Below are 24,295 nucleotides of genomic sequence, written 5' to 3'. Positions count from 1 at the left end.
ATGAGAGTCTGGTTCGCTTTATCTGGACGATCAGAGCAACCAGTAGGTCATCCAAATTGTTGGGTTATGATTAAATTTATATTAATTATAAACTTATCTTGAAATTTATATTATTACGAATTCAACAATTATATTTATTAAGAATTTAAAACTTTATTTATTATATTATTAACTTGAGTATTTTCCGAATCATTTAGTACTAATTTGTGTAAATATTTTAATAATATTTTGTATTTTCTAAAATAAAATTTTACATAATCTTAACTGAATTAAGCAATCTTAAACCAACTGATTTAGTTTGGATTACATAAACTACTGAAAAATTTGACTGAGTCCGAACGAAACAGTTTAGTCCACGGTATCACGTTCAAGTGAACCGAACCGGCCATTCAGAACCGTACGTAAAGAATCATTCGATTCCATTGCGACGCTAAATATTTTGCTTCATTCGCAACCGCGTTTGCATTTGGAATTGGAAGTTCCTTCCAAACAAACACTCCCAATAATAATAATAATAATAATAATATTAATCCGAAGCGTATTTATTTGTTCAACTAAGAAGAATAGCGAAAGACAATGGGAAGCAGTAGAAGCACTTAATCGCGAGACGGAAGCGCGATGGGAAACAAAATCGCGCGCACGACGCAGGTTTCGGCGTCGGAGTACTACCTGCATGACCTGCCGTCGACGTACAATCTGGTTCTGAAGGAGGTGTTAGGTCGTGGCCGTTTCTTCAAGTCTATTCAGTGCAAACACGACGAGGGTTTGGTACTCGTCAAGGTCTATTTCAAGCGCGGCGATTTCCTCGATCTCTCCGACTACGAACGCCGTCTCTCTCAGATCAAACAAATCTTCACCTCCATCGATCACCCTCACGTTTGGCCGTTTCAGGTCTCCCTCTGCTTTATTGAATCAATTCATTCCGTCATTTTTATATTTAATTACTTGATTATTTAATCAATGTATTAGTTCATTTTTAGAATCTTCGATTTAGTATAATTTTGAAAAATTGACGTTATACGAGCTAATGTGATTTTAGGTGAATGCTTATATGTTTAGTTCCGCTTTGATGATTAATTTTGACTCTGGAATTGATTGAGTTGAAGTACCTTTATGTGACTCTTGCATGAATAAAAATAATTATACTGAGTGTCCCTAGTAAGCATGTTTGGTGACAGCTGAAATCTACAGCTGGTTTTTAGGGAAATAAAAGCTGTTTGCAGATAATGCTGTGTTTGGATCAACACTTGAAAATTGTACAAAAAATAAAACTGAAAAATTAGTGTTTTTTTGCTTCTGCAAATTTGTAGCTTATAATTTTCTTTTCCTTTTCAGATTTATATAAAAAACTGATTTTGTTTTTTGTTGCATTCAAAGGAAATTGTTTTAGACCTCTTTCCGCGAACTTACCCAAATAATAATTATTTTATTATAATCGGTTGTTAAAAAGACATATAATTGATTATTAGAATAATTTTATTTTTGCAATTGTCTCAAACACACCCTATGTCTGTTTGGTTTGTCGTCCAACTGCAGTAGTTTGCGTCAAAGCATAAACAGCTAGTGTTAGCTTCTGCGTCATTTTGTAATTTGAAGTGTCTTTAAATACAACACAACTTGCTTTTAGAAAAAGACATAAAAAATAACTTCAAGGATAATCCATTTTGGGAAATCTATTTTTGTTCATAATCAATTTTGTTGGCACTTCCAAAATCACGCTATTGTTTGGAACTGAGCATGTGAGAGTCTTGTGTTGCAGTTTTGGCAAGAAACGGATAAAGCCGCCTACCTTTTGAGGCAGTATTTCTTTCATAATCTGCATGATAGGTTAAGCACTCGACCTTTTCTTTGTCTTGTTGAGAAGAAATGGTTGGCTTTTCAGGTATTATTCGTCGTTCTTTCCTAATCTACTGTTTTAGTTAGTGTAGGGTGGAGCCGGAATTGGATTTGTTTCTATTGACTTGTTGTTTTGGGGGTGATGTGCAGTTGCTTGTAGCTGTAAACCAGTGCCACGAGAATGGAGTGTGTCACGGTAAGTTTTGATTTAACTGAAGTCCATCCTTTAAAGATGTGTACAATAAGAAACTGGAGGACAGAGTGGAAAAGGATTTATTATCTGATGATAATGTACCTTCTCTTATCACGGCTTGACTGTGCATTGATGTTATTTGTAAAAATTTGCATTTTGTTTAAGGTGATATCAAGTGTGAGAATGTGCTGATTACCTCCTCCAATTGGCTTTACCTTGCTGACTTTGCCTCTTTCAAACCCACATACATTCCATATGATGACCCATCTGATTTCTCTTTTTTCTTTGACACTGGTGGACGAAGACTATGTTATCTTGCACCTGAGGTTTTTTCTTTTCCCCTTTTTGTCTATTTCATTTATTTTTTTGTTGTATATCTTATTTCAATTGTTTGCTCATCCAAGATGCATTTTTGTTGCAACTGTGTTATGTTTCCGAGTAGGAGACGTAATTAATCACGATCACAGTAGGCAGAAAACGATAATGAAAGAATGAATTTCTCTTATTGATGGTAATAGAATTCCTTAAACAATGATAGTTGGGAGCATAACCTTCCTCACAGGACTATAATTGCCTGTCAACAAACTCAATAATCAAAAGCATTCCCTAAACAATAGCATCTAGCTTTATTTATATTAAATATTTCCCTAGAATATAGTTCTATTTACTATTATTAACTTATACTGAATATTTTCCTAGGATATAGCTCTATTTACTATAATTAACTTATACTGAATATTTCCTTAGGATATAGTTCTATTTACTATAATTATTACTAAATATTTCCTGCCTATCCTAACTCCTACAACAGTTAGGATAGTAACTCTTCAACCGGTCGGCTCAGGTTCTTTGCTGCTTCCCATCGCTCGGCTTGAGCTCTCACCGCCTTCAGCCGTTCGGCTCGACTCCTCATCGCCTTCCACCGTTCGGCCTGACCTCTCCCCGCCTTCCACCGTTCGGCCTGACCTCTCCCCGCCTTCCACCGTTCGGCTTGACCTTTCTCCGCCTTCCACCATTCGGCCTTCTCTTTCTCTCCTATACCTTCTTCTCTCATATACCTTCCAACCCCTAACAAACTGAGTTGGAAGTTAGATCAACAATATATGTTGTTAAACTGTTAAGTATGATATTATTGTGTATATAGAGGTTTAAGGATAAAGAGGCAAGTGGAGTGCTCACTACATAACCCTCTGTTTAGAGGCTTAATTTAATTAAGTATTCAGCACAAGCTTATAAATAAAACACTTCTGTGCTTGAGAATTGAAGCTAACATGAACAAAAAATCTGTCATGATCTTAGAGGGGCAATTTATGTACTTTCTTTTTGTTGATTTAACAATTTTGACCTTTATTGCACAAAGTTTGTTGTGATCTTTTGTTTTATTCAAATAGAAAATGCAGTTAGTGACAAAAACTGTTAATCCTTTTTGTTCCACTGATTACGTGTTTTCTTGTTAGTGTCTACTTGTTTATACCTAACATGATTATGTTACTAACCCTCTCGTTCTCTCAATTTCTTCTTTGTTTATTATTTTTGGGGCGTTGCTTTCAGAGATTTTATGAACATGGAGGGGAGATGCAGGTGGCACAAGATACCCCCTTAAAACCCTATATGGATATATTTGCTGTTGGGTGAGCATTCTTTTACTGCAAGAATATTAACGTAGATGTTATCTAGTTTTTCAACCATCTATGTTTCAGGCTAAAAATAGGAATATTTATGCACATGTAATTTAATTAAGTTATTAGAGCAATGCAGAAAATAATTGATCTGCAAGGCCTTATACTACTGTAATTATGGTGAGGTAGAGGTGATGTTTAATTCTGCTGTTGATTTAGTTTTATGTAAACTTATGTTTAACCTTGACTCTCTAGCTCTATTTTGTGGAAGCAATGACTAATGTTGTGTTGTAGTTATATCATGTTCTTAAGTACTATTTTCTTGTTATGCTTTTTTTCTTTATTTTCTAAGTTGAAATATCATTTTATATCTTCAGGTGTGTAATAGCTGAACTTTTCCTTGAGGGGCAGCCACTATTTGAACTGTCTCAACTTCTTGCTTATCGCAGAGGCCAATATGATCCAAGTCAACACCTTGAAAAAGTATGTATATACATACACACACATACACACACACACACACACACACACACACACACACATATATATATATATATATATATATATATATATATTTATGCATGCACTTGTTAGTCTTGTTCGGTATTCCTGTAGTACCATCAGTAGACATACGCTACAGATGCTCATGACTCACTTTTTAATATTTTATATGTATGGGGTGCAGATACCAGATATTGGGATCCGTAAAATGATATTGCACATGATCCAGTTAGAACCAGAGTCCCGATTTTCTGCTGAAAGATATCTGAAGGAATATGCTGCAGTTGTTTTTCCGATTTATTTTTCACCATTTCTTCATGATTTTTACCGTTGCTGGAGTCCTCTTCATTCCGACATGAGGGTATACCTATATGCTATCATTAGGGATTTGATACTTTCGGTAAATTGTTTATTTTACCTGATTGCTTTGACTATTCTGTATAGGTTTTACTATGCCAAAGTGCTTTTCCGGAGATACTTAAACAAATGATGAACAATCAGTCATATGATGATGTAGCTGCTAATTCTGGGGAACTTTTGGAAGAGATGGTTGCTAAAGGAAGTGTGAGTTTCGTGAAGGATTCAATGAGGAAGAGAGATGACATAGGCAAAGGCTTAGTTCATGAGAACTATGAACTTCTTGGTGGTATTAATAGCCTACTGAGGGATGCTAAAAGAAATAATAGTCCATCGGATGTAGCAGGAAATGCACATAATTCAACCTTCCCTGAAAATCTAACAAATCTGCAAACTGGTAAACTGCTTCAAACTATCTCCAATGCTTTTCGAGGAAATGATCATCCATTTTTGAAAAGTATTGCCATGGATGATTTGAATTCATTGATGTCTGAGTATGATAGTCAATCAGATACATTTGGAATTCCTTTTCTACCTTTACCAAAGGATAGTATGAGATGTGAAGGCATGGTGTTGATAACTTCTTTGCTGTGCTCTTGCATCCGCAATATCAAGTTGCCTCACCTGAGGAGGGCAGCTGTGCTCTTGTTGAAGGCGTCTGCCCTATATGTTGATGATGAAGATCGTTTGCAGCGTGTTATCCCATATGTGATTGTAATGCTTTCAGATTCAGCAGCAATTGTCCGTTGTGCTGCTTTGGAGACTTTGTGTGACATTCTTCCCTTAGTGAGGGATTTTCCTCCCAGTGATGCGAAGATATTTCCTGAGTATATTCTTCCAATGCTTTCTATGCTTCCTGATGATCCTGAGGAAAGTGTGAGGATATGCTATGCCAGCAATATAGCTAAACTGGCACTGACTGCTTATGGATTCCTGATACACTCAGTAAGCTTGAGTGAGGCAGGTGTCCTTGATGAATTGAGTTTGTCACAGAAACCGTTGACATCATCCAATCAGACTTCTGGAAGAATGAAAAGGATAAATGGCGAAGTTCAACTTCTGCAGCTGAGGAAATCCATTGCGGAGGTTGTCCAAGAACTTGTTATGGGTCCTAAGCAAACCCCAAATATAAGGAGAGCACTTCTTCAGGATATTGGCAAACTGTGCTACTTCTTTGGTGTGAGACAGAGTAATGACTCTCTTTTACCCATTCTTCCTGCTTTCTTAAATGATCGGGATGAGCAATTAAGGACAGTATTCTATGAAAAAATAGTTTATGTCTGCTTTTTTGTGGGGCAAAGAAGTGTAGAAGAATATTTATTACCTTATATTGAGCAAGCTTTAAGTGACATGACGGAATCAGTCATCGTTAAAGCTGTAGAATGTATGTCTATTCTATGTAAAAATGGTTTCTTCCGTAAGAGGACATTACTTCAAATGATAGAGCGTGGCTTTCCTTTATTGTGTTATCCTAGTGAATGGGTACGGAGATCGATTGTCTCTTTTATTGCTGCTAGCAGTGAGTGCTTGGGTGCAGTAGATTCTTATGTTTTCCTTGCTCCTGTTATACGGCCTTTCCTCCGCAGGCAGCCTGTGTCTCTTGCTTCTGAGAGGGCTCTGCTTTCATGTTTAAAACCTCCCGTCTCAAGACAGGTTTTCTACGAAGTCTTGGAGAACTCCAGGAGTTCGGACATGTTAGAAAGACAAAGGAAAATATGGTATAGTTCTTCACAGTCTAAACTATGGGAAATGGATTTACTGAAAAAAGGAATTGAAGAGTTGGACTCATTAAACAACTGGACTGACAAGCAACAAGGTCCTGGGGTTCAACAAACTGTCAGCACTGGCTTCCAACAGCCAGGGATAATTGATTGTGACAAAGCTGAGGCAAAATTGAGAGATATGGGAGCCTTTGTGCATAATGATAGCAATGCTGCAGGACATCGTGATACTCAAGGCATGGAGAAGTTACAGTTTTCAGGATTTATGTCACCAAATTTTAGTGGTGTGAACAGTTTGACTTATGAAAAGCCGTCAGAAGGCATACCTCTGTATTCCTTCAGTGTGGACCGGCGGGGAATGGGAATTCTGCCTGCTGCATCTGATCCTCCATTGCCAATGAGTTCTCTGGGTTTTAGTTCATCTGCAATGCCCTGGGTTAATCCACTAAGCACGTCCTTTAATTTGGCTAGTTCAGTTCCAGCACCAAAGCTTTTTTCAGGTTCGTTTAGCATCAGCAATGGCTCTAAACAGTTCCATCGAGTGGTACATGAACCAGATGCCAGGGAAAATGAGACTGCCTATATTAATAGCACGTTTCAAGATTTGGGATCATCTGCTAATGTAGGCACTTCAATTGCTATGGAAGATGCAACTGCCCAAACTGATCTATCAGGATTTCCATCCCATGCTCGAGTTTCCATTCCTGATTCTGGTTGGAGGCCCCGTGGGGTGTTGGTTGCACACCTCCAGGAGCACCGATCAGCCGTCAATGACATTGCTATATCTGCTGACCATAGTTTCTTTGTGAGTGCATCTGATGATTCTACAGTCAAGATTTGGGATTCTAGAAAGCTAGAAAAAGACATTTCATTCAGGTCTAAGCTAACTTATCACCTGGAGGGAAGCCGAGTGTTGTGTGCAGCAATGCTTCCAGGTTCTGCACAAGTTATAATTGGAGCGTCTGATGGATTTATTCATATGTTTTCTATTGATCATATGTCTAGAGGTCTAGGAAACGTTGTCGAGAAATATTCTGGCATTGCTGATATCACAAAGAAGGATATCAAAGAAGGTGCCATACTCAACCTATTGAATTGCCCTGTGGATAATTATACGATTATGTATAGCACACAGAACTGTGGCATTCATCTGTGGGATACTAGGTCAAATTCCAATGCCTGGACTCTTAGAGCTGCTCCTGAGGAGGGCTATGCTTCGTCTCTGGCATCAGGGCCTTGTGGTAATTGGTTTGTATCAGGGTCATCCCGGGGGGTTATTACACTTTGGGACCTGAGGTTTCTTATACCTGTTAATTCTTGGCAGTATTCTCTTGCTTGCCCTATAGAAAAGATGTGTCTCTTTCTTCCTCCTTCAAATGCTTCTTTGTCTTCAGCTGCCAGGCCCCTTGTTTATGTGGCTGCAGGTTGCAATGAAGTTTCTCTTTGGAATGCAGAGAATGGTAGCTGCCACCAGGTATGAGGTTAACTGTTTTTTCTTTGTTTATAGATATTAACAAGCTAGATGTGCTACAAGATGCAGTGCCAACAAATATTCCAACTAAGTTCAAAGTTCTATTTATCCAGAGAAAAGTGTTTTTCTTTTTTTTATATTGAAGTTCTGTCATTTGTTTTTTTCATTAGTGCTCGAGTTCTTGTGTAACATAATTTCTTATGGGATGGTTCCATAAGACTTACTACATGATCTGTGTATCCAGATTTCTATAACCATGATGTATCATGTAACCATTTTGAATCATAGGTATTATTTCATATTAGTAATATTCTGATTATTGTCTTTTACAATTAAAAATTCTTCTCACAGGTCCTAAGGATGGTCAATTACGAGAGCGATGCTGAAATGTCTGATCTGCCTTGGGCATTGGCTAGACCTTCAAGTAAGCCAGCTTCTCAATCAGATCCAAGACGGAATGTTCATCGCAAGTATGGAGTTGATGAGCTAAACGAACCACCTCCTCGCCTTCCTGGTATTCGCTCATTACTTCCCTTGCCTGGGGGTGATTTGTTGACTGGAGGCACTGATTTAAAGATACGTCGGTGGGATCATTACAGGTTTTGTGCCGAACTTTCAGTATTTGTTTTTCTTGCAAGAAGGGTCTGATTGAATATTTTGTCTTCTTTGTTGCAGTCCTGACAGAAGTTACTGTATTTGTGGACCAAGCTTAAAAGGAATAGGAAATGATGATTTTTATGAAACAAAATCTAGTTTCGGGGTGCAAGTTGTACAGGTAATTTATGTTTTCCGTTGATTGTGTTTTCAAGCTTCCTATTTGTTGTGTGCATTAATATTTGTTTTGAGGGGGAGGTTTTCAATCAGAATAGTTAGAAAAGGTGGGTTATGGTTTTACACGGCTGAATAGAATATATCAATGTAGATACTTAAACTATCCTTGAGATATGGCCCGAGTAGTTAGCTTTTGGTTGGTTCAGTTCAATCATCCTTTTTTTTTCACCCTGGTGTTTTCTGTCCCAACTTCCAAGGGATAGCCAATGATTCCTTTGCTGAACAAGTCAGGAAATTAGACATACTCAACTATCCTTTTTTTAATATTTGCCAAAATAATTACTTTTCATGATTTTCTTAAAGAAGATTATTGTTCCAAGTTTGTCTTCCTTCACAGTTTTTCCTTGTTGAAACTTTGAGAAAATATTGCTATGTATGACTTGTTATAGATCAAATTGAAAGAGGTCATATCTGTATATAATGTCTTGTGTCTTGTTGAAGTTTTTTTTATTTTTTTATTTATAATTTTGAAATAATGTTGAGGAATGGAACAAGGGAAAATAAATAGGCTTACGGAGGGAATCAGTGATAGGATGACACATTAAAGCATGGGTGGCCGAAACCGTTTTGAATTCTTGGATCCTTGTTATCCCGGTGAATATTTGACGGGTTATATTCACTGTGCCTTCGTAATGCTGTGGAATTGTTTACAAATAGAAGTAGCTAAATTTTTATATTTTACTCTTATAAACAGGAGACAAAAAGACGTCCTCTTACAATCAAGCTGACAGCAAAGGCAATTCTTGCGGCTGCTGCCACTGATTCTGCTGGTTGCCATCATGACTCTATTGTTTCTTTGGCTTCTATTAAGTTAAACCAGAGACTGTTACTTTCAAGTGGTAGAGATGGGGCCATCAAGGTTTGGAAGTAAATTTCTGAAGTTCATTTTTGGTTATTTTGTACATAAGTAGGCTCAGATCTTAGTTAAAATTGTATATAAATTAAGTTATAGGAACTAACCCACCAGGTAGTCACTAAAGCCCGTTTCTGTATATATTTTTCCATTTTTCTGTACACCCGATCTATACCGTAGGCATATGAACAGGGAATTATTGGTAGTTTCATTGACCTTATCTTTTTATACCCTTGAGTGTTAATGACACAAGTAATTGGTGATATTACCTCTGTATAGTTAGAAGAATATTTCGTCTACCAATTGAATACGTTTGTGTTCAATATGATGTTGATAATATAACGTCCGTTTTCCAGGAAAAAGTTGCGATTTTGATATTTTTAGAAACACCTCACTTTAATTTGAAGGTGTCTTACACTACGAAGGGTTTCTCTTTTGATGTTTTGTGGTTCCCAATTAATTTGTTGCCATTGATCAATTCATATGACGATAACACCAACGTTAATTTCTTACATCTCGGATTTCATATCTGCCAAAATATGTTTTCAGCGCAGGCTTGTCAGCCTCCTTAAGTGCGATAAGCAAAAGTGGCTAGGATGAAAATTCCAACCTACTACGTTTGACGATTAAACAATTTCCTCTTTCAATAATAAGTAATTAACTTAAAATGTCTCGTCAGTTCCTTTTTCTAATTCATGTATGGCCAAACTCTAGTTTGTGCCATATCTGTCATCAGTTTTTATACTTTAGACAAAAAAACAACAATCTTCTGTATCATTTTTCCTTCTGCCAGTCGCCAAGATGTTCAGGAAATATACGCAAGCAAGCATTGAATGCAAAAGTGATAACAGGACGTTTCATTGCAAGGTTCACATCAAGAAACGTAATATTTACAAACACCATGAAAACGATTCAATGAGAGTTGAGGATTTATGCGTATATACATATATTTATTCTTATGGAGATGTAATATACCATGAATTGAAAATGTACAAGTAAATTTGTATTCATGTTAGCTGACCGACGAGAACTAGCGAGGCATGTTTAATGACTCTAGAGACTCTCCAAACTTCGTGCTGTACAAGATGCCATGATTCTGCAGTATGTGTATTTTTGGCCATTTTAACTGCATCATCTATTCCAGGGAAAGATTGAGAGCCGTAATCATTATGTTTTGATGGTCCATAGATCTGAAAATGGAATGAAAGGGCAATAATACTTAATTTAATGTTTGGATAACTTAAACAAAATGTTTCTATTAGGTAATTACATCTAAACTATAGATTATATTGCCAAGTTTTCTACATTATCTCCATCCCTTCAATTTCATCATCTTTTAACTTTCTTTAGGTTAAAAATTCCTTCAATTTCATCTTTACTAGTAGCCTTGGTTTACTGTCAAAACATTCTCATTTTGAATAATGATGCATTCACTCCTAATGTCATTTGACATCATAAGAAAAAAAAAGAAAAAAATCATAAAAATGCTAAGTGATATAATGTGGCAAGAAAATAGAGATAAAAGAAAAATATATTGCCCATATCATTTACACTAGCTAGACTCTAGACTTGCTTTTGCATAATGTTTACATAAGCAATCAGAATTGAAAAAAACTTACCAGATGTTTATACCATGAGATTCCAAAAAGACCATCTCTGTCAGTGAATGCCCTCTCAGCCATCATCAATCTATCATTCAGCTCTCTCACTTTCAAGTGGTCCTTCTTCCATGTTATCCAACTTTTGCTTACCTCTATTTCCTGAACAATCACGTTTCAATGCTTTAAACAAGAACCAATATATGCTATTGGTCATTTAAAAAAGTACTCTAAGCACACCTTTCTCTGCTCATTTATCTTGATAGCTGCTTTCTCAAGCTCCTTAATAGACTTGAACATAGGTGACAAATTTATGTCTTTATTTGAAATCTCATCCTCCAGAAACTCCATGCTAAGCTGTGATTTCAATATTTGGTGTTGTCAAGTAGCTTTCATGCTTTCAAATAAAATTCCCTGAGCACAGTCTTTGCATAAATTGCATTAAAACACCATCTAATGTAGGCACACCTGGAGCTCCTTAGCATAAGATAGATAATCAAAAGGTAGGAATTCCTCATCTGCTAACCAAAGTGCCACTAGACCCCAAACACTTGCAGCTGTTTTTTCCACAACACAAGCAAATATTAGATCAGTGCTACAGAATAGTAATAAGCATGCAGTAAATAGTGAGAATTAATTAAAGCTTATTCTTCTATAGTCAAACATGGTAACAAAAAATTCCCCTCTCTTGTAATCAACCTGCAACATGCCTTTGAAACATAGGATCCCCGAATTTTTCCATCCAGACGAAGTCATCATAGAGAGAGTGGTATACTGGGTATCCTGCAATATCTGAATGAAAAGGAAGTTACAATAAACACTTGGTACGAAATGTTATTTTTTGGTAGGCGTCACATCCTGAGTTTGCTTGTCATTGCTCAGTTGGATAAGGCTCCTAACTGAGGTACCTAAATTGATTTTAGTTTATGGAGAAAGTCTATGTGTTTTATCTTATTTTCTTCTCTTATAACTACTTAGCTTATAGAGAAGTTTATTCAAACATGAACTTTGACGTAGTTTGAGATTGTTTGACAGCAGTATATGAAATTTGAATTGTTATTTTCTGAATTGAATATTGTGATTTCTTTCTTTCATTTTGTTAGGTGCTTGACCAGAAAAATGACATCATGGTGGACATGAGAATAATGATACATCTACATCTCTACATCTCAATGATCAAAACAATGAGTTTTGTCTTTTACCTCCTCCAAAGGCTATGTCTGCAGCTGGAATCCCTACATGTTGCAAGAAAGAAGCATAATCTGATCCTCCACCCCTTAACCTCCCAAACTTTCAAGTTTCATCGCACAGAAATAGTTCATTAGCATATAAAAAACAATTAGACATTCATATTGTACCACTCCAAAGTTTAATCCCCAGTGATTATTGGCTAATTGTTAAAATTAACAGCAAAGTAAACTGAATTTGTCCACTCTGCAATGCTGATTTGATCTTCCCTCTGTCTACAGTCTCTCCTCAGCCAAATCCCGATACAATTAATTGGATTTATAACGTATAAGATGGAAGCAAAAAGCAATATGCTCACCAGGGGAGAACTACCAGAACTTGTCCAAGATTCATAAATGCTCTGTGATGAGTTATCAGGGTCTTTGACCTGCATAAGAATCAATACTTACAAAGTGATTGGTGCCATCATCATGTATCTTATTTTTCTGATTATGGGAAAAATAGCTTATTCTATTATTTTCATTTCAGCTTTGGTGATACCTCCTGTGTTGCTTTTTTGATCAATTCATCAAGCTGTGGAGTTGCACGGACATTGAACCCCGGTCCACCAACTATACAGTCAGCATTCAAGTAAGCAACTGCTTTTGAAGCAAGAATTTCTCTATTCTCCTCTACCCATTCAGTTGATCCTATCTGGAGGGAATAATCATATCAAACTTCCATTTGCTTCCTGTGGATGCTACTGTTGATCTATAAAAAAATAAAAAACAATAAGGAGAAACAAGAGAAGTAAAGAAACTTACAAGGCCATATTCCTCAGCATCCCAATTGCATAATAGAATTGTTCTTCTAGGTCTCCACCCTTTTTTCTGAAGCTTCCCTAGCCTCTGGGCTACCTAATTTCATGAGATACGTCACTTGTGCCATTGGCTCCATTTTTTTCAGTGGTTTGACATAAACAGACAAAACAATGCCTAAAACAAATCCTTGTTACCTCAAGTAGTGCTGCAGTTCCACTATTGGGATCAACAGCTCCAAATGTCCATGCATCCCTATGGTTACCTAGTATGACAAATCTACAAGCAATTGCAAAAGTGACTAAACCAAATGTGTGTTTTCATAACATATCTCATATCTTGTCCTACTAAATGAAAATTGATGACATACCTATCAGGCTCTTCTGCCCCTTCAATCGCACCAATAACATTTTGAATTGTGGCTATAACATCCTGCCCCTGAAAACCAACATCCAAAATTCCACCAGCTGCTCGATTAATCCACCAATCAGGGTCTTTTGCATATGACATTTTCGCAAGCCCATAATTGGTAAAAAAAGTAGTTTAAAAGAAGAAAAGAAAGAAGGAATTACTTGCAATTTACAGCTAGCAAATTAACTCAAACTTCCAGTAAATAGTAAAGATCAATAATTTGATACCAACATGGTGTTTCACAGTTGGGAAATCATCATGTCCCTTAAACATGTGGCTAATGATTCAACTTTCAAGTCTGTGTGCATGAAAGATCATCTCTCAAGAGAAATCAGTCCCTTTAATCTCTAACTTTCCGGGTTCATCAAGTAAAAAGTTCAGACAATTAGACAAAAACAGACAACAATACCATGTAACTGAGGTTGAGAATTCCTGGTCCTGGTCCAAGCCTGTAATCAGGAGCATCCTTGCTTCCCTGCCAATCATCCTCTGCAACAGGTCCACCAAGTGACATCATTATCTTCTCCCCATCAGCAGCTGACACAGGCAATGAAGGTATCAGAGGAACTTCACCTCTCTTCTCCACCTCCTCCTTGCTCAACCTCTCACAATCTCCACCACTACTTGCCCAACCAGGAGTTGTGGGGTCCCCTAACCCGCCATACACTGTCCCCACCTGAACACCACTTGGTGGCATCCACTTCGCATCGGGAAACCATTTTTCCTCACCACTACCACCATAGTCCTTTCGATCTGAATATATCACCACCCCAACAGCACCTTCCTCATAAGCATTCTTCACAATGTCCCCTCTATATATCTTCCCATACCTTGCCAACACAACAGTGCCAGAAACATTCACCCCATTTTTTTCCTTCAGAGTCAAATAGTCCTCCACTCTTCCATAGTTCACATAACACACAGGACCAGCCACAGTTCCCGACTTCGCGTACGCGTGGAACGTGGGGACAGCCTCGTCTGCCACGTCAGCATAAGGATCACCCTCGTAGGTTTCTTGCTGGAGAGTGAAGGTGGTCGGAGGTTGTGGTGGCGGGTTTGTCAGAACCAACGAACGTGACAAAGGGTATGTGAGGAGAACCTCGTAGGATGCTATGTGTGATGGTATGTTTGAGGAGGTGAAGACTGAGACAACATATGATGCAGCTTCAGCGTTGGCTTCAGAACCTGCGAAGTGGGGTCTGCGGGTGAGAGTTTTAAGGTGGTTGGATATTGAAACATTGTCTGAGAGGGAATCGGATATGAAGAGAGAGTGGAACGTTGATTTTGGTGTTGGTGTTATCAGAAGAAACAAGTAAGAGGTGGCTATGGCTAATAACGTTGTAGTAGTGCTTGTTTTCATGCTTAACAGGAGAAACAAGTAAGAAATTTGAATCCTTTTTTTTTTTCCTGTTTGTTTGATGTTTGATGCACTTAATCTTCAACACTCAGCTTCTCTGGTGAGAGAGAGATTGACATGTTGTGATTGGTTTTCTATATAACGTTGACATTAACGAAACATGATCTAACTCATACTTCAGCTGGTAAAAAAATCAATTCTTGGACTTATGCAGTTTTACCAGGGAAGTTATTATCGTTATAGATTATGAGTTTTTATGAATTGAAACAATTATAAGACTCATTCGAAATTGTAGAAATTAAAATTCCCAAATTCATATTATTGGGTCTATACAAAATGAGTTAATGAGAATGATTATGATTAGAATATCGGAGATGCTTTTATGGTGGTTTGAGTTCGTTTGGCGGTTGTGTTCTGTGGCTATTCGCCTGAATGGGATGGATATGGACCTCTAATCTGTTATCAAGAAATCTTGTATTTATATGCGGAGAAGGTAACCAAAGTAATTCCAAAAATTTCCAACAAAGACTTACAAACAGAAACATTAAATAAAAAATACTATTAAACGTCATATATATATATATATATATATATATATATATATATATATATATATATATATATATATATATATATATATATATATATATATATATATGGGTTTGCTAACGCGCGTAGGCCTGTTTTTCAGTTGGTACATTTTAGCAATGTGTACCGGATTTTAGTAGACAAAAATACCCTTATATATATGGATTCTAAGTTTTAAGATTAGGGGTATTTTAATAATTTTCATTCTCAAAACTTAAAAAAACAAAAAACCCCAAATCCTTACTGACCTCTTTCATTCCTCTCAATCCTTTCTCTTTCATCTCTCTCACTCCAACATTTTCTCTGTCATCCCTACTGTAGCCCCAATTGAAAAAATCAGAAACACTTGCCTTTAAACAATTTGCCTTTGTAAAGAGTTGAGTCATTGACATATTCACCTTCAGGCAAAGGTTCATTCAAGATCTCTTCAATTTCACCATCTTCACTAACCTCTCTAATTTCATCATCTGCATATGTTGAATCATCATCTCTAAAAAAACCTTCCAGGCCAATTACGAATTCTTTTGGATGTCATTATGCTTGTGAAAATTAGATCAAATTATATACGACAGAAATTATAAAATGAAAACTCATTATAAAGTCATTTTTTGTAAGAAATTGTTTAACAACGAGTGTTTCTGATTTTTTTCCAAGCCAATTACCAATTCCTTTGATGTCTTGTGAAAATTAGATAAAATTAGATAAGACAAAAATTATAAAATAAAAGCTCATTATAAAATCATTTTTTGTAAGAAATTGTTTAACAACGAGTATTTCTGATTTTTTCCAGGTCAATTACGAATTCCTTTATACCTGTGAAAATTAGATAAAATTTAATAAGACAAAAATTATAAGATGAAAACTCATTATAAAATCATTTTTTTGTAAGATTGTTTAACGGCAAGTGTTTCTGATTTTTGCAATTGGGGCTACAGGAGGGATGACAGAGAAAAGATTCGAGTGAGAAAGATGAAAAAGAAAGGAATGAGAGGAATGAAAGAGGTAAGTAAGGGTTTCGGCGGTTTCTTTTTTTTTTTTAAGTTTTGAGAATGAAAATTATTAAAATATCCTTCACCTTAAAACTTAGAATCCATATATATAAGGGTATTTTTGTCTACTAAAATCTGGTACACATTGCTAAAATGTACCAACTGAAAAACAGGCATACGCGCGTTAGCAAACCCCATATATATATATATATACATATATATATATATATATATATACATATATATATATATATATATACATATATATATATATATATATATACATATATATATATATATATATATATACATATATATATATATATATACATATATATATATATATACATATATATATATATATATACATATATATATATATATATACATATATATATATATATATACATATATATATATATATATACATATATATATATATATATACATATATATATATATACATATATATATATATATACATATATATATATATACCAAAACTTTTGGAAACTTTTTAAGTATAAATTTTAGTTAACAAAAATGCATCGATTCTAAATTTTAAAATTAAAAATATTTGAATAATTTTTGATTTTGTTTAAATTTTTTATTTTAAATTAAAAATAAAAATTATTAAAATATTTTTATATTTAAAGTATATATTTTTTATGAATAAAGATTTTTTTTCAATTAAAATTTGGTATATTATATAAGACTACATAAGTTAGCAAACTTTATTTATATATATATATATATATATATATATATATATATATATATATATATATATATATTACTAAATTAAACAAATTTTTTTTAAATATATTTGAGTAAAGGTATTTTTCAATGTATTCCTCAAATTGTAACCATTATTGTTAGTGTGGGCTTATTTCCGACCGAACAATAAGGGTGCAGGAGAGTTTCTACCTCACTTTGAACTCAGATTTTTCGTTCGGTAAGGAACGTTTTCGTAGTGCTCACCCAAATGTCTTCGATCTAGGAAAAGTTCGAACTCCTAGATCCTCGTTCGGCGAGCGATGCTTCTGTGACTCTCACCTTAGCATTTTTGACCTAGGAAACGTTCCTAGTGAACTCCTAGTATAAAAATCGCTCGGTCGGTAAGGAACGCATGGTAGTGTATGAATCGTCATGACCCTTGAACTTGAGTAAAATCTTGTGCCGATCGATATAACTTGACAAACCCAATGCAATATCAAAGATTTTGCTAGGGCTTGGGGACTTATGTTACTATGGGCTCATTCCGACCGAACGGTAAGTGTGCAAGAGAGCTTCTACTCACTTTGGGCTCATGTATCACTAAGGGCTCATGTATCACTAATCGGTTAGGACGACACACGACCCTAAGAAACCAAACGGTCAACGTGCAGGAAAGATCCTCTCAGTCATTCGGTCCCGTCAACCGTTGAACAGAGTTAATGCACAAATAAATGTGATAACGGCTACCATTAAACAGTTAAGGTTTGCATTAATGACCATTAAGAGGTAAATTAATTGGTTAGATTCCTTTAAACTCTATAAATAAGGGTTTAGGTTTGAGACTCAGTACTAAAATATAAAGAAAATTTATGACTTAAGCGTTAGAGTGTCTTTTGCAGGTCTCCTCCCTTTCGGTGTTCAGATAACTGGAGCTTGGTGAGAGCAGCACATTCGGCGTTATCCTCGTCCCATTTCAGTAGAAACAATTATCATTTTCATATTGATCTAGAAAGCATATTCTAAAAATATGTTTCAGAATGATCATCCATAAACATTCTAGAAAATGTTATATAAAAAAAAGTGGTACCTTATGACGAGCTCATGAGGAAAAAGTTATGCTCTCTAGTGATGGCAATGAACAACAAAAGTGGAAAAAGAGAACGCGAAAGGAGAAGAGTGAAACAAAATAAGAGGTGGAGGAGAAGGGAAAGAAGAAGAAAAGAGAAGAGAGAGAGAGAGAAATGTTTGCTTAAATTAAAAAAAAAAACATAAAAACAATTTGAAACTTCGCATATCAAATGGGGGTTCAAGAAGCAATAGCCCTTCAAAAACACATATAAGCCCAAGCTCCATTTTTGTGAAATTGAAACGAAAAAGAATTGGACCAAGGAAAAAAAAGGTGTTGGTTTCTGGTCACGTCAATGAAATATGTGGCGTCAATAACATTGAACACTTCTTTTTAGGTCCACTAGGAAAAACGTGGGGTCGGTTGACATTTTCAGCCTGTTGTTAAATTTGGGAAATACATTTTTAAAATTAAAGTCACCTTAAAATAATGACTTTAATTCAAAACAATTTCAACTTAAAAATACTTTATATTAAAATATGTTATCTTGACACAACTTTTTTATAATAAAATCATATGACTTATTCATTTTTTAATTTTTTTAAAATTTACCAAGGTTTGGTGATTTTACAAAATGGCAACACATTGATGATTTTGCCCAAGATTAAACCAACTTAGAGTTTTGTCTGGTCCATTTCTCTTTATAACTTTGGCCTAACCTATGTTGCTTTAGCCACAGTGCATTACCCTTTATGGGTGCCCACAGAGTTTCTCTGATTCACCAACCACATGGAATTTACCACTCATCCAGAAAATCTGAACCATTACCAAGTGCTCAAATAACTCTAATCAGCTAAACAACAAGAATCTAAGTACATTAACGAATGTCCAAACACTGGACGGCCATGATTCAAGAGTAGGTGTTGCCAATACTCAGCATGCACAACCAGAAAAGTATGCTTAATTTTCTATATTTTTCATATGAAATGCTATTCAGGGCACATAAGTACTACTCAACCTATTATTATATTATCTGAACAAACACAAAGAGGCTCACGGGTAACACCAAACAAACAACAACAACAAATGGAACATGACTAATAACTAATGACCAAATATTTCTATATATCAGACAATGTTGTTATACGCAGAAAGTGCAACCTGTCCTGTGGTTGACATTGTTTCTCTCTCTCTCTCTCTCTCTCTCTCTCTCTTTCTCTTTTCTACATAAATGTCAGTAGAAGAACCACCCGTGACCTCTTCTTTTCTGTCCTTATTTTTCACTTTACACCTAAACTTTGTATTTTCTGTGTAATCATATTATAAATACTAAATATTGATTGATTTTAGTAGTTTATCTTCTTTAAGAAACTTGTCACAGATTTCTAGTCTCATTCAGGTTTTTTCTTAAGCCTTACCAAAACCGGTTTTAAGTCAAATGACAGAACTAATGTTGTTACTTTACACCTAAACCAAGTGCCAAAACTAGTATATAAGCCATAGCAATCAGCACTTCAAGTTCCAGATACCATTCTCCATTGGTGTTGTATTATTCTCACTAACATAATTGTTTTCTCTGTTTGTCACATCAGCAATCATTTTTCAGTTTTGTTTTCCTTCAGGCTCTCTGTTGTGTCTCTCTTACGATGTCAAACTTGCATTACTTGTTCATCTTTTTAGCAGTTGTTCTTCTTTTTCTGCAAAATCCCAGTAGAGTACATAGCCATACCAAGGGAATTAGACCAAGACGTTCTGCGGGTAAAGGGTTATTGACCAACATGACTAGAGTGCAGTATTCTGAAGAGCAATTCATGAAATGGGTGAACTTTGTTGGTTCCCTCAAACACTCAGTTTTTAAGGCAGTCAAAAATAAGCTTGTGGCTTCCTACACTTTGCACGTTGATAAGAATCCTAGTGCTGGAGATTTTACCTCAATTCAAGAAGCCATCGATTCCCTTCCATTCGTCAATCTTGTTAGAGTGCTCATAAAAGTCCATGCAGGTGTCTACACGTGAGTAATAGTACTGCCTTTTCTTGTACTTCAATTGAATTTTGCCACATTCTGGTCCTTCTGCTATGCGCCCTTTCCAAATTGTGCTGTGTTCATATAAGACATGGATTTTGTTGTTTGTCCGCATTCAAGATTGCATTTTTTTACTTCTTTTTTTATCCAGTTTACAACTTTTGTTTCTTCTAATGTCCTTTTCCTTCTCATTCTGTCATTCAAACTCCCGGAGAATTGGTCTTTGTCTGAAGTAGATTCTGCAACAGATAGTCTTTTAGTTCTGTCCTTATACCTCCATCTTCGTGTTCATTATGCAAATTTTCTTCTATGTTTGATATTGCAACGAATTGTGAAAAGTGTTTGATTTGACTTGCATTGATTTTCCATTTTCATTTGTGTATTTCCAGGGAGAAGGTTAACATTCCTGCTTTCAAATCCTACATAACAATAGAGGGAGATGGTGCAGATGAAACCATTGTTAAATGGAGTGACACTGCTCAAACACCTGGTTCAAATGGGAGGCCATTGGGAACCTATGGTTCAGCAACTTTTGCAGTGAATTCGCCTTATTTCATTGCCAAGAACATCACATTCCAAGTAAGAAAAAAAAATCCCTCTATTTCTATCCTAATTTACCTTTCTTGTTTTGTGTTATACAAGCATAGTAATATATATTGTGAATGCAGAACACAACTCCTGTTCCTGCACCAGGAGCAATTGGAAAGCAAGCGGTAGCATTAAGGATTTCAGCAGACACAGCAGCATTCGTAGGCTGCAAATTCTTAGGAGCACAAGACACACTCTATGATCATGTGGGCAGACATTACTATAAGGATTGTTACATCGAAGGCTCTGTTGATTTCATATTCGGCAACTCTCTCTCACTATTTGAGGTTAAATTTTCTCTGCATAATCATTACTTACTACCTCTAATCTGATATGATTGCCATAGTTTAATCCAAAAACTTCAAATAAACGAAATTCTCAATTAACTAGAAAGAAATAATAACGTTGAATCAAGTTTCATTAGATATTGGTAATGGTGAAATGTCTTGAAACATGTAATAGTTTCTTCATACCAGAATAACCTAACCAAATTCGTATATGATGCATTTGTTATTTGGAATCATAAAAGTTTTCAACAGCTTTCTGCTAACCATGTAGCACCATTAGGTTGTTTTATAAGTTATCATGTTAAAACAACATAAGTGATCAATTGTTGAAGTGAACAGACAGCTCAAGACCCAAACAGGTAATGTCCTTTATTAGATCTCCAACAACAAGAAAAATTCAATTTTTTTAGTACTAATTGCTTTAGACCTTAAAAAAGAAGAAAACTTTAAAACTATTAGACCAAACCCTTAAGTTTTCTTTAAGCTAGCTTGTTTCATACCTTCCAAAATTCTTTAGCCATAAAGACAGTTTGGTTCAGAGAATCTGATAATTTTGTCTGTGACACTATACTATTTACATATAGGGATGTCACGTGCATGCGATAGCACAGAACACGGGGGCAGTAACAGCTCAAGGAAGGAGTAGTATGTTGGAGGACACAGGGTTCTCATTTGTGAACTGTAAGGTCACGGGATCAGGGGCACTATACCTTGGAAGGGCATGGGGACCCTTTTCTCGCGTGGTCTTTGCTTACACGTATATGGACAACATCATCATTCCCAAAGGCTGGTATAACTGGGGTGACCCTAACCGTGAAACGTATGTTACTCTTTCTCTTCTTCACATATTCATACACAAAAACTACATATCTGTACCAAAATTGTTTAATTTTTTCTGTATACCATGACAGCTCTTACAAATATATATTTTTTATGGAAGTGAAATATCCCCATACAATAAAACCTTCTCTCTTCTTGAAAGGGATGATTCCTGCAAGTCAACGAAATTGCAAGGCCGAAAGGTCATTTTATCAGTTCAATTTATCTGCCATGAACTCTTGGCACAATGTTAAGACCATTTCACCTCACAACATCTCTCTAATGGAAAGAGAAATGCAAAAAATACCACCAAAAATGATGTTTGAGACCCCATTAAGTAGATTGAAGAAACACAATGTTCAATAGTTGACATATGTCTGTTTTTTAGGCATATATTGTTGAAGATTCAATCTTTACACTTGTGTTATAAAATAGTTTCTGCTAAAAAATTAACCCATTAAAGGAAACTTGGTATTACGAAGAAATGAAGAATCTTTTCTAAAAATTAAAAAAAACTCCTATTATCTACTCTTGTTGGGTACAAACAATGTCTCGTATCGAATAAAATATAAGAAATAGACATTGATTTATATACACATAAGATATCTCTATCTTGGTAAGAGTTCTTTTGAAGTGATAACAAGGAATTCGTGAGTACATCACTTCCACACATCAATTCAGTTTTGTTGGTTCTCAGCATCTTTAACCCCTTGAGGACCATTGCACAAATGGGTCGGTGCCACTCACTCTCTTACTTACTGCACAGTATGGGTGTGAAGTGTTTTTTGTCATCTTCCTTTTTATCTGTTCTTCCCACTTACCATGTCACAAACACCCCTCTTCAGCCATTCATGCTACCCTTATTCTTAAATGACAAAAAGAAAATACCCTTTATTCAGTGCAGCATCAACATAACCAAACCTGTCTCAATCAAACCATTAAGAAATATGAACGAGTCTATTCTTATGACACAACAAGGGAATAATAATGATAACAACATCGGTACCTTTTTTATCTAGTGTGTGAGGTCAAGAAAATAAGCTTAGTTAGCCATACACATACCATTGTCCATTTCCATCCATAAGTATATATACATATATATAAATGCTTGGTGCAAGTCTACGTGTTATCCTATGAACCCTCCAACATAAAGTTATATTAAAAACAAACTAGGAACTTTCTTAAGACAGAAATTGGTATGTCTTTCTGTATACTAAATTCAGAGGATTCTAACCACCGAACTTCATGTCTGTATCTGCAATATAGATAAGGTACAGCAGCATGCACTAAGTGTCTGAAAAGCCACCTAATCCAATACCTTATTAACCTATTATTCTATTGAATCTTACTTGGTATACAGCTATATACATATTGGCATGCGCATGTGGGTGGCTTTATTGCTTGATGAGAAAATACACCATGTTTTTGTAATACAACTTTTTGTTCTCAGTCAATTACAAACTGTGTTGAGTTCTATACTAATTATCACAGAAAAACCTCAATATAATATGATATCTGATAGACAAAATAATTTTTTTTTTCATATCAGCAATAGAATTAATCTACAATTTAACTTGTTCTGATGGTGATATATATGTATATGTTTTGTATTGTATTGGGTGAACCACCAGAACTGTTTTCTATGGGCAGTACAAGTGCACAGGACCTGGTTCAAGTTTTGCAGGGAGAGTTTCATGGTCAAGAGAACTCACTGATGAGGAAGCTACACCTTTTCTGTCACTTAGCTTTATTGATGGGACTGAATGGATCCAATTGTAGTTTAACTCATACAAAGTTTCTATTTTTTTTTATTGATTTTCTAGTTTAACATATCACAGGTTCAAACATACTTTGATAGTGCCCTTATGAGTCCACATTTCTGTTGTTCCCTGAATTAGTTCTATACTAATTTTAACTTGTAATGAAATCAATTTTACCTGCAGAATCAAGTTGTTTACAAACTCATTCTCTTTGTGCAATACAATAACCGTTGGAAGTCCCACATAAGGCCAAATCCACTACTAACATGGTATCAGATTTATGGTTAAAGTCTATCCTAACGAGTTCTAAGTGGACATTTTATTCTTCTATTCCACCCGCTATCGGGCCGTTATCGGACCACCCAATTTCTACTATCACACACGAGATGTTTATACCTCGGCGTGAAGGAGGTGTGTTGGAAGTCCCTCATCTACTAAGGCCAAATTATAATATATAAGTGAGGTGCAAACTTCGCCTTACAAACTGGTTTTGTGGGATTAAGTTAGACTTACAAGCTCCTTTATATATTATAATTTGGCCTTATCTCTAGTCAACGTGAGACTTCCAACAATAACATGCTTTAACTTCATTCCAATGTTGGACTTCATTCTTTAAACAACTTAAGTTCTCTTCAATCAGCAATGCTCAAAGAATTTGTGTCTCAAACTGTTTTAATTTTTTGTGGTTTTGGCATCAATGCACTTGGAGACACCTCCTGACAGAG

General features: G+C 35.6%; 3 protein-coding genes across 4 annotated transcripts; 2 read left to right on the top strand and 1 right to left on the bottom strand.

The window, feature by feature from the left end:
• The first annotated feature begins 403 nt into the window (after positions 1–403).
• On the top strand, positions 404–9,645 carry VPS15 (protein kinase family protein / WD-40 repeat family protein). The gene is made up of 11 exons (XM_047311104.2): positions 404–891; positions 1,760–1,882; positions 1,987–2,032; positions 2,195–2,355; positions 3,581–3,660; positions 4,026–4,131; positions 4,334–4,510; positions 4,594–7,701; positions 8,050–8,297; positions 8,374–8,473; positions 9,224–9,645. The coding sequence occupies exons 1-11, from the start codon at positions 619–621 to the stop codon at positions 9,398–9,400; spliced, it is 4,599 nt and encodes a 1,532-aa protein (XP_047167060.2). The 5' UTR covers positions 404–618; the 3' UTR covers positions 9,401–9,645.
• Positions 9,646–10,211: 566 nt separating this feature from the next.
• Positions 10,212–14,874, bottom strand: LOC124836049 (Peptidase M28 family protein). The gene is made up of 12 exons (XM_047311106.2): positions 13,786–14,874; positions 13,336–13,403; positions 13,163–13,244; positions 12,972–13,064; positions 12,709–12,861; positions 12,527–12,595; positions 12,183–12,270; positions 11,680–11,772; positions 11,449–11,537; positions 11,221–11,337; positions 11,002–11,142; positions 10,212–10,572 (listed from the first exon to the last, which is right to left on the bottom strand). Exons 1-12 carry the CDS (start codon positions 14,734–14,736, stop codon positions 10,390–10,392), a joined length of 2,127 nt encoding a protein of 708 aa, XP_047167062.2. The 5' UTR covers positions 14,737–14,874; the 3' UTR covers positions 10,212–10,389.
• Positions 14,875–19,444: 4,570 nt separating this feature from the next.
• On the top strand, positions 19,445–23,704 carry LOC124836080 (putative pectinesterase 53). Of its 2 annotated transcripts, none has more exons than XM_047311146.2 (5): positions 19,445–20,104; positions 20,506–20,695; positions 20,785–20,991; positions 21,576–21,811; positions 23,461–23,704. In XM_047311146.2, the coding sequence occupies exons 1-5, from the start codon at positions 19,740–19,742 to the stop codon at positions 23,636–23,638; spliced, it is 1,176 nt and encodes a 391-aa protein (XP_047167102.1). In that variant the 5' UTR covers positions 19,445–19,739; the 3' UTR covers positions 23,639–23,704. The 2 variants fall into 2 exon arrangements, with proteins under 2 accessions (XP_047167102.1, XP_047167103.1); XM_047311147.2 differs by having other exon boundaries at positions 19,448–20,104; positions 23,442–23,704.
• The last annotated feature ends 591 nt before the right edge of the window (positions 23,705–24,295 follow it).

This window comes from Vigna umbellata, chromosome 4, assembly GCF_029865625.1.
Source record: "Vigna umbellata cultivar VRB3 chromosome 4, Vumbellata_1.0, whole genome shotgun sequence".
Lineage (NCBI taxonomy): Eukaryota > Viridiplantae > Streptophyta > Magnoliopsida > Fabales > Fabaceae > Vigna > Vigna umbellata.
This window is presented reverse-complemented; position numbering and strand designations above follow the sequence as displayed.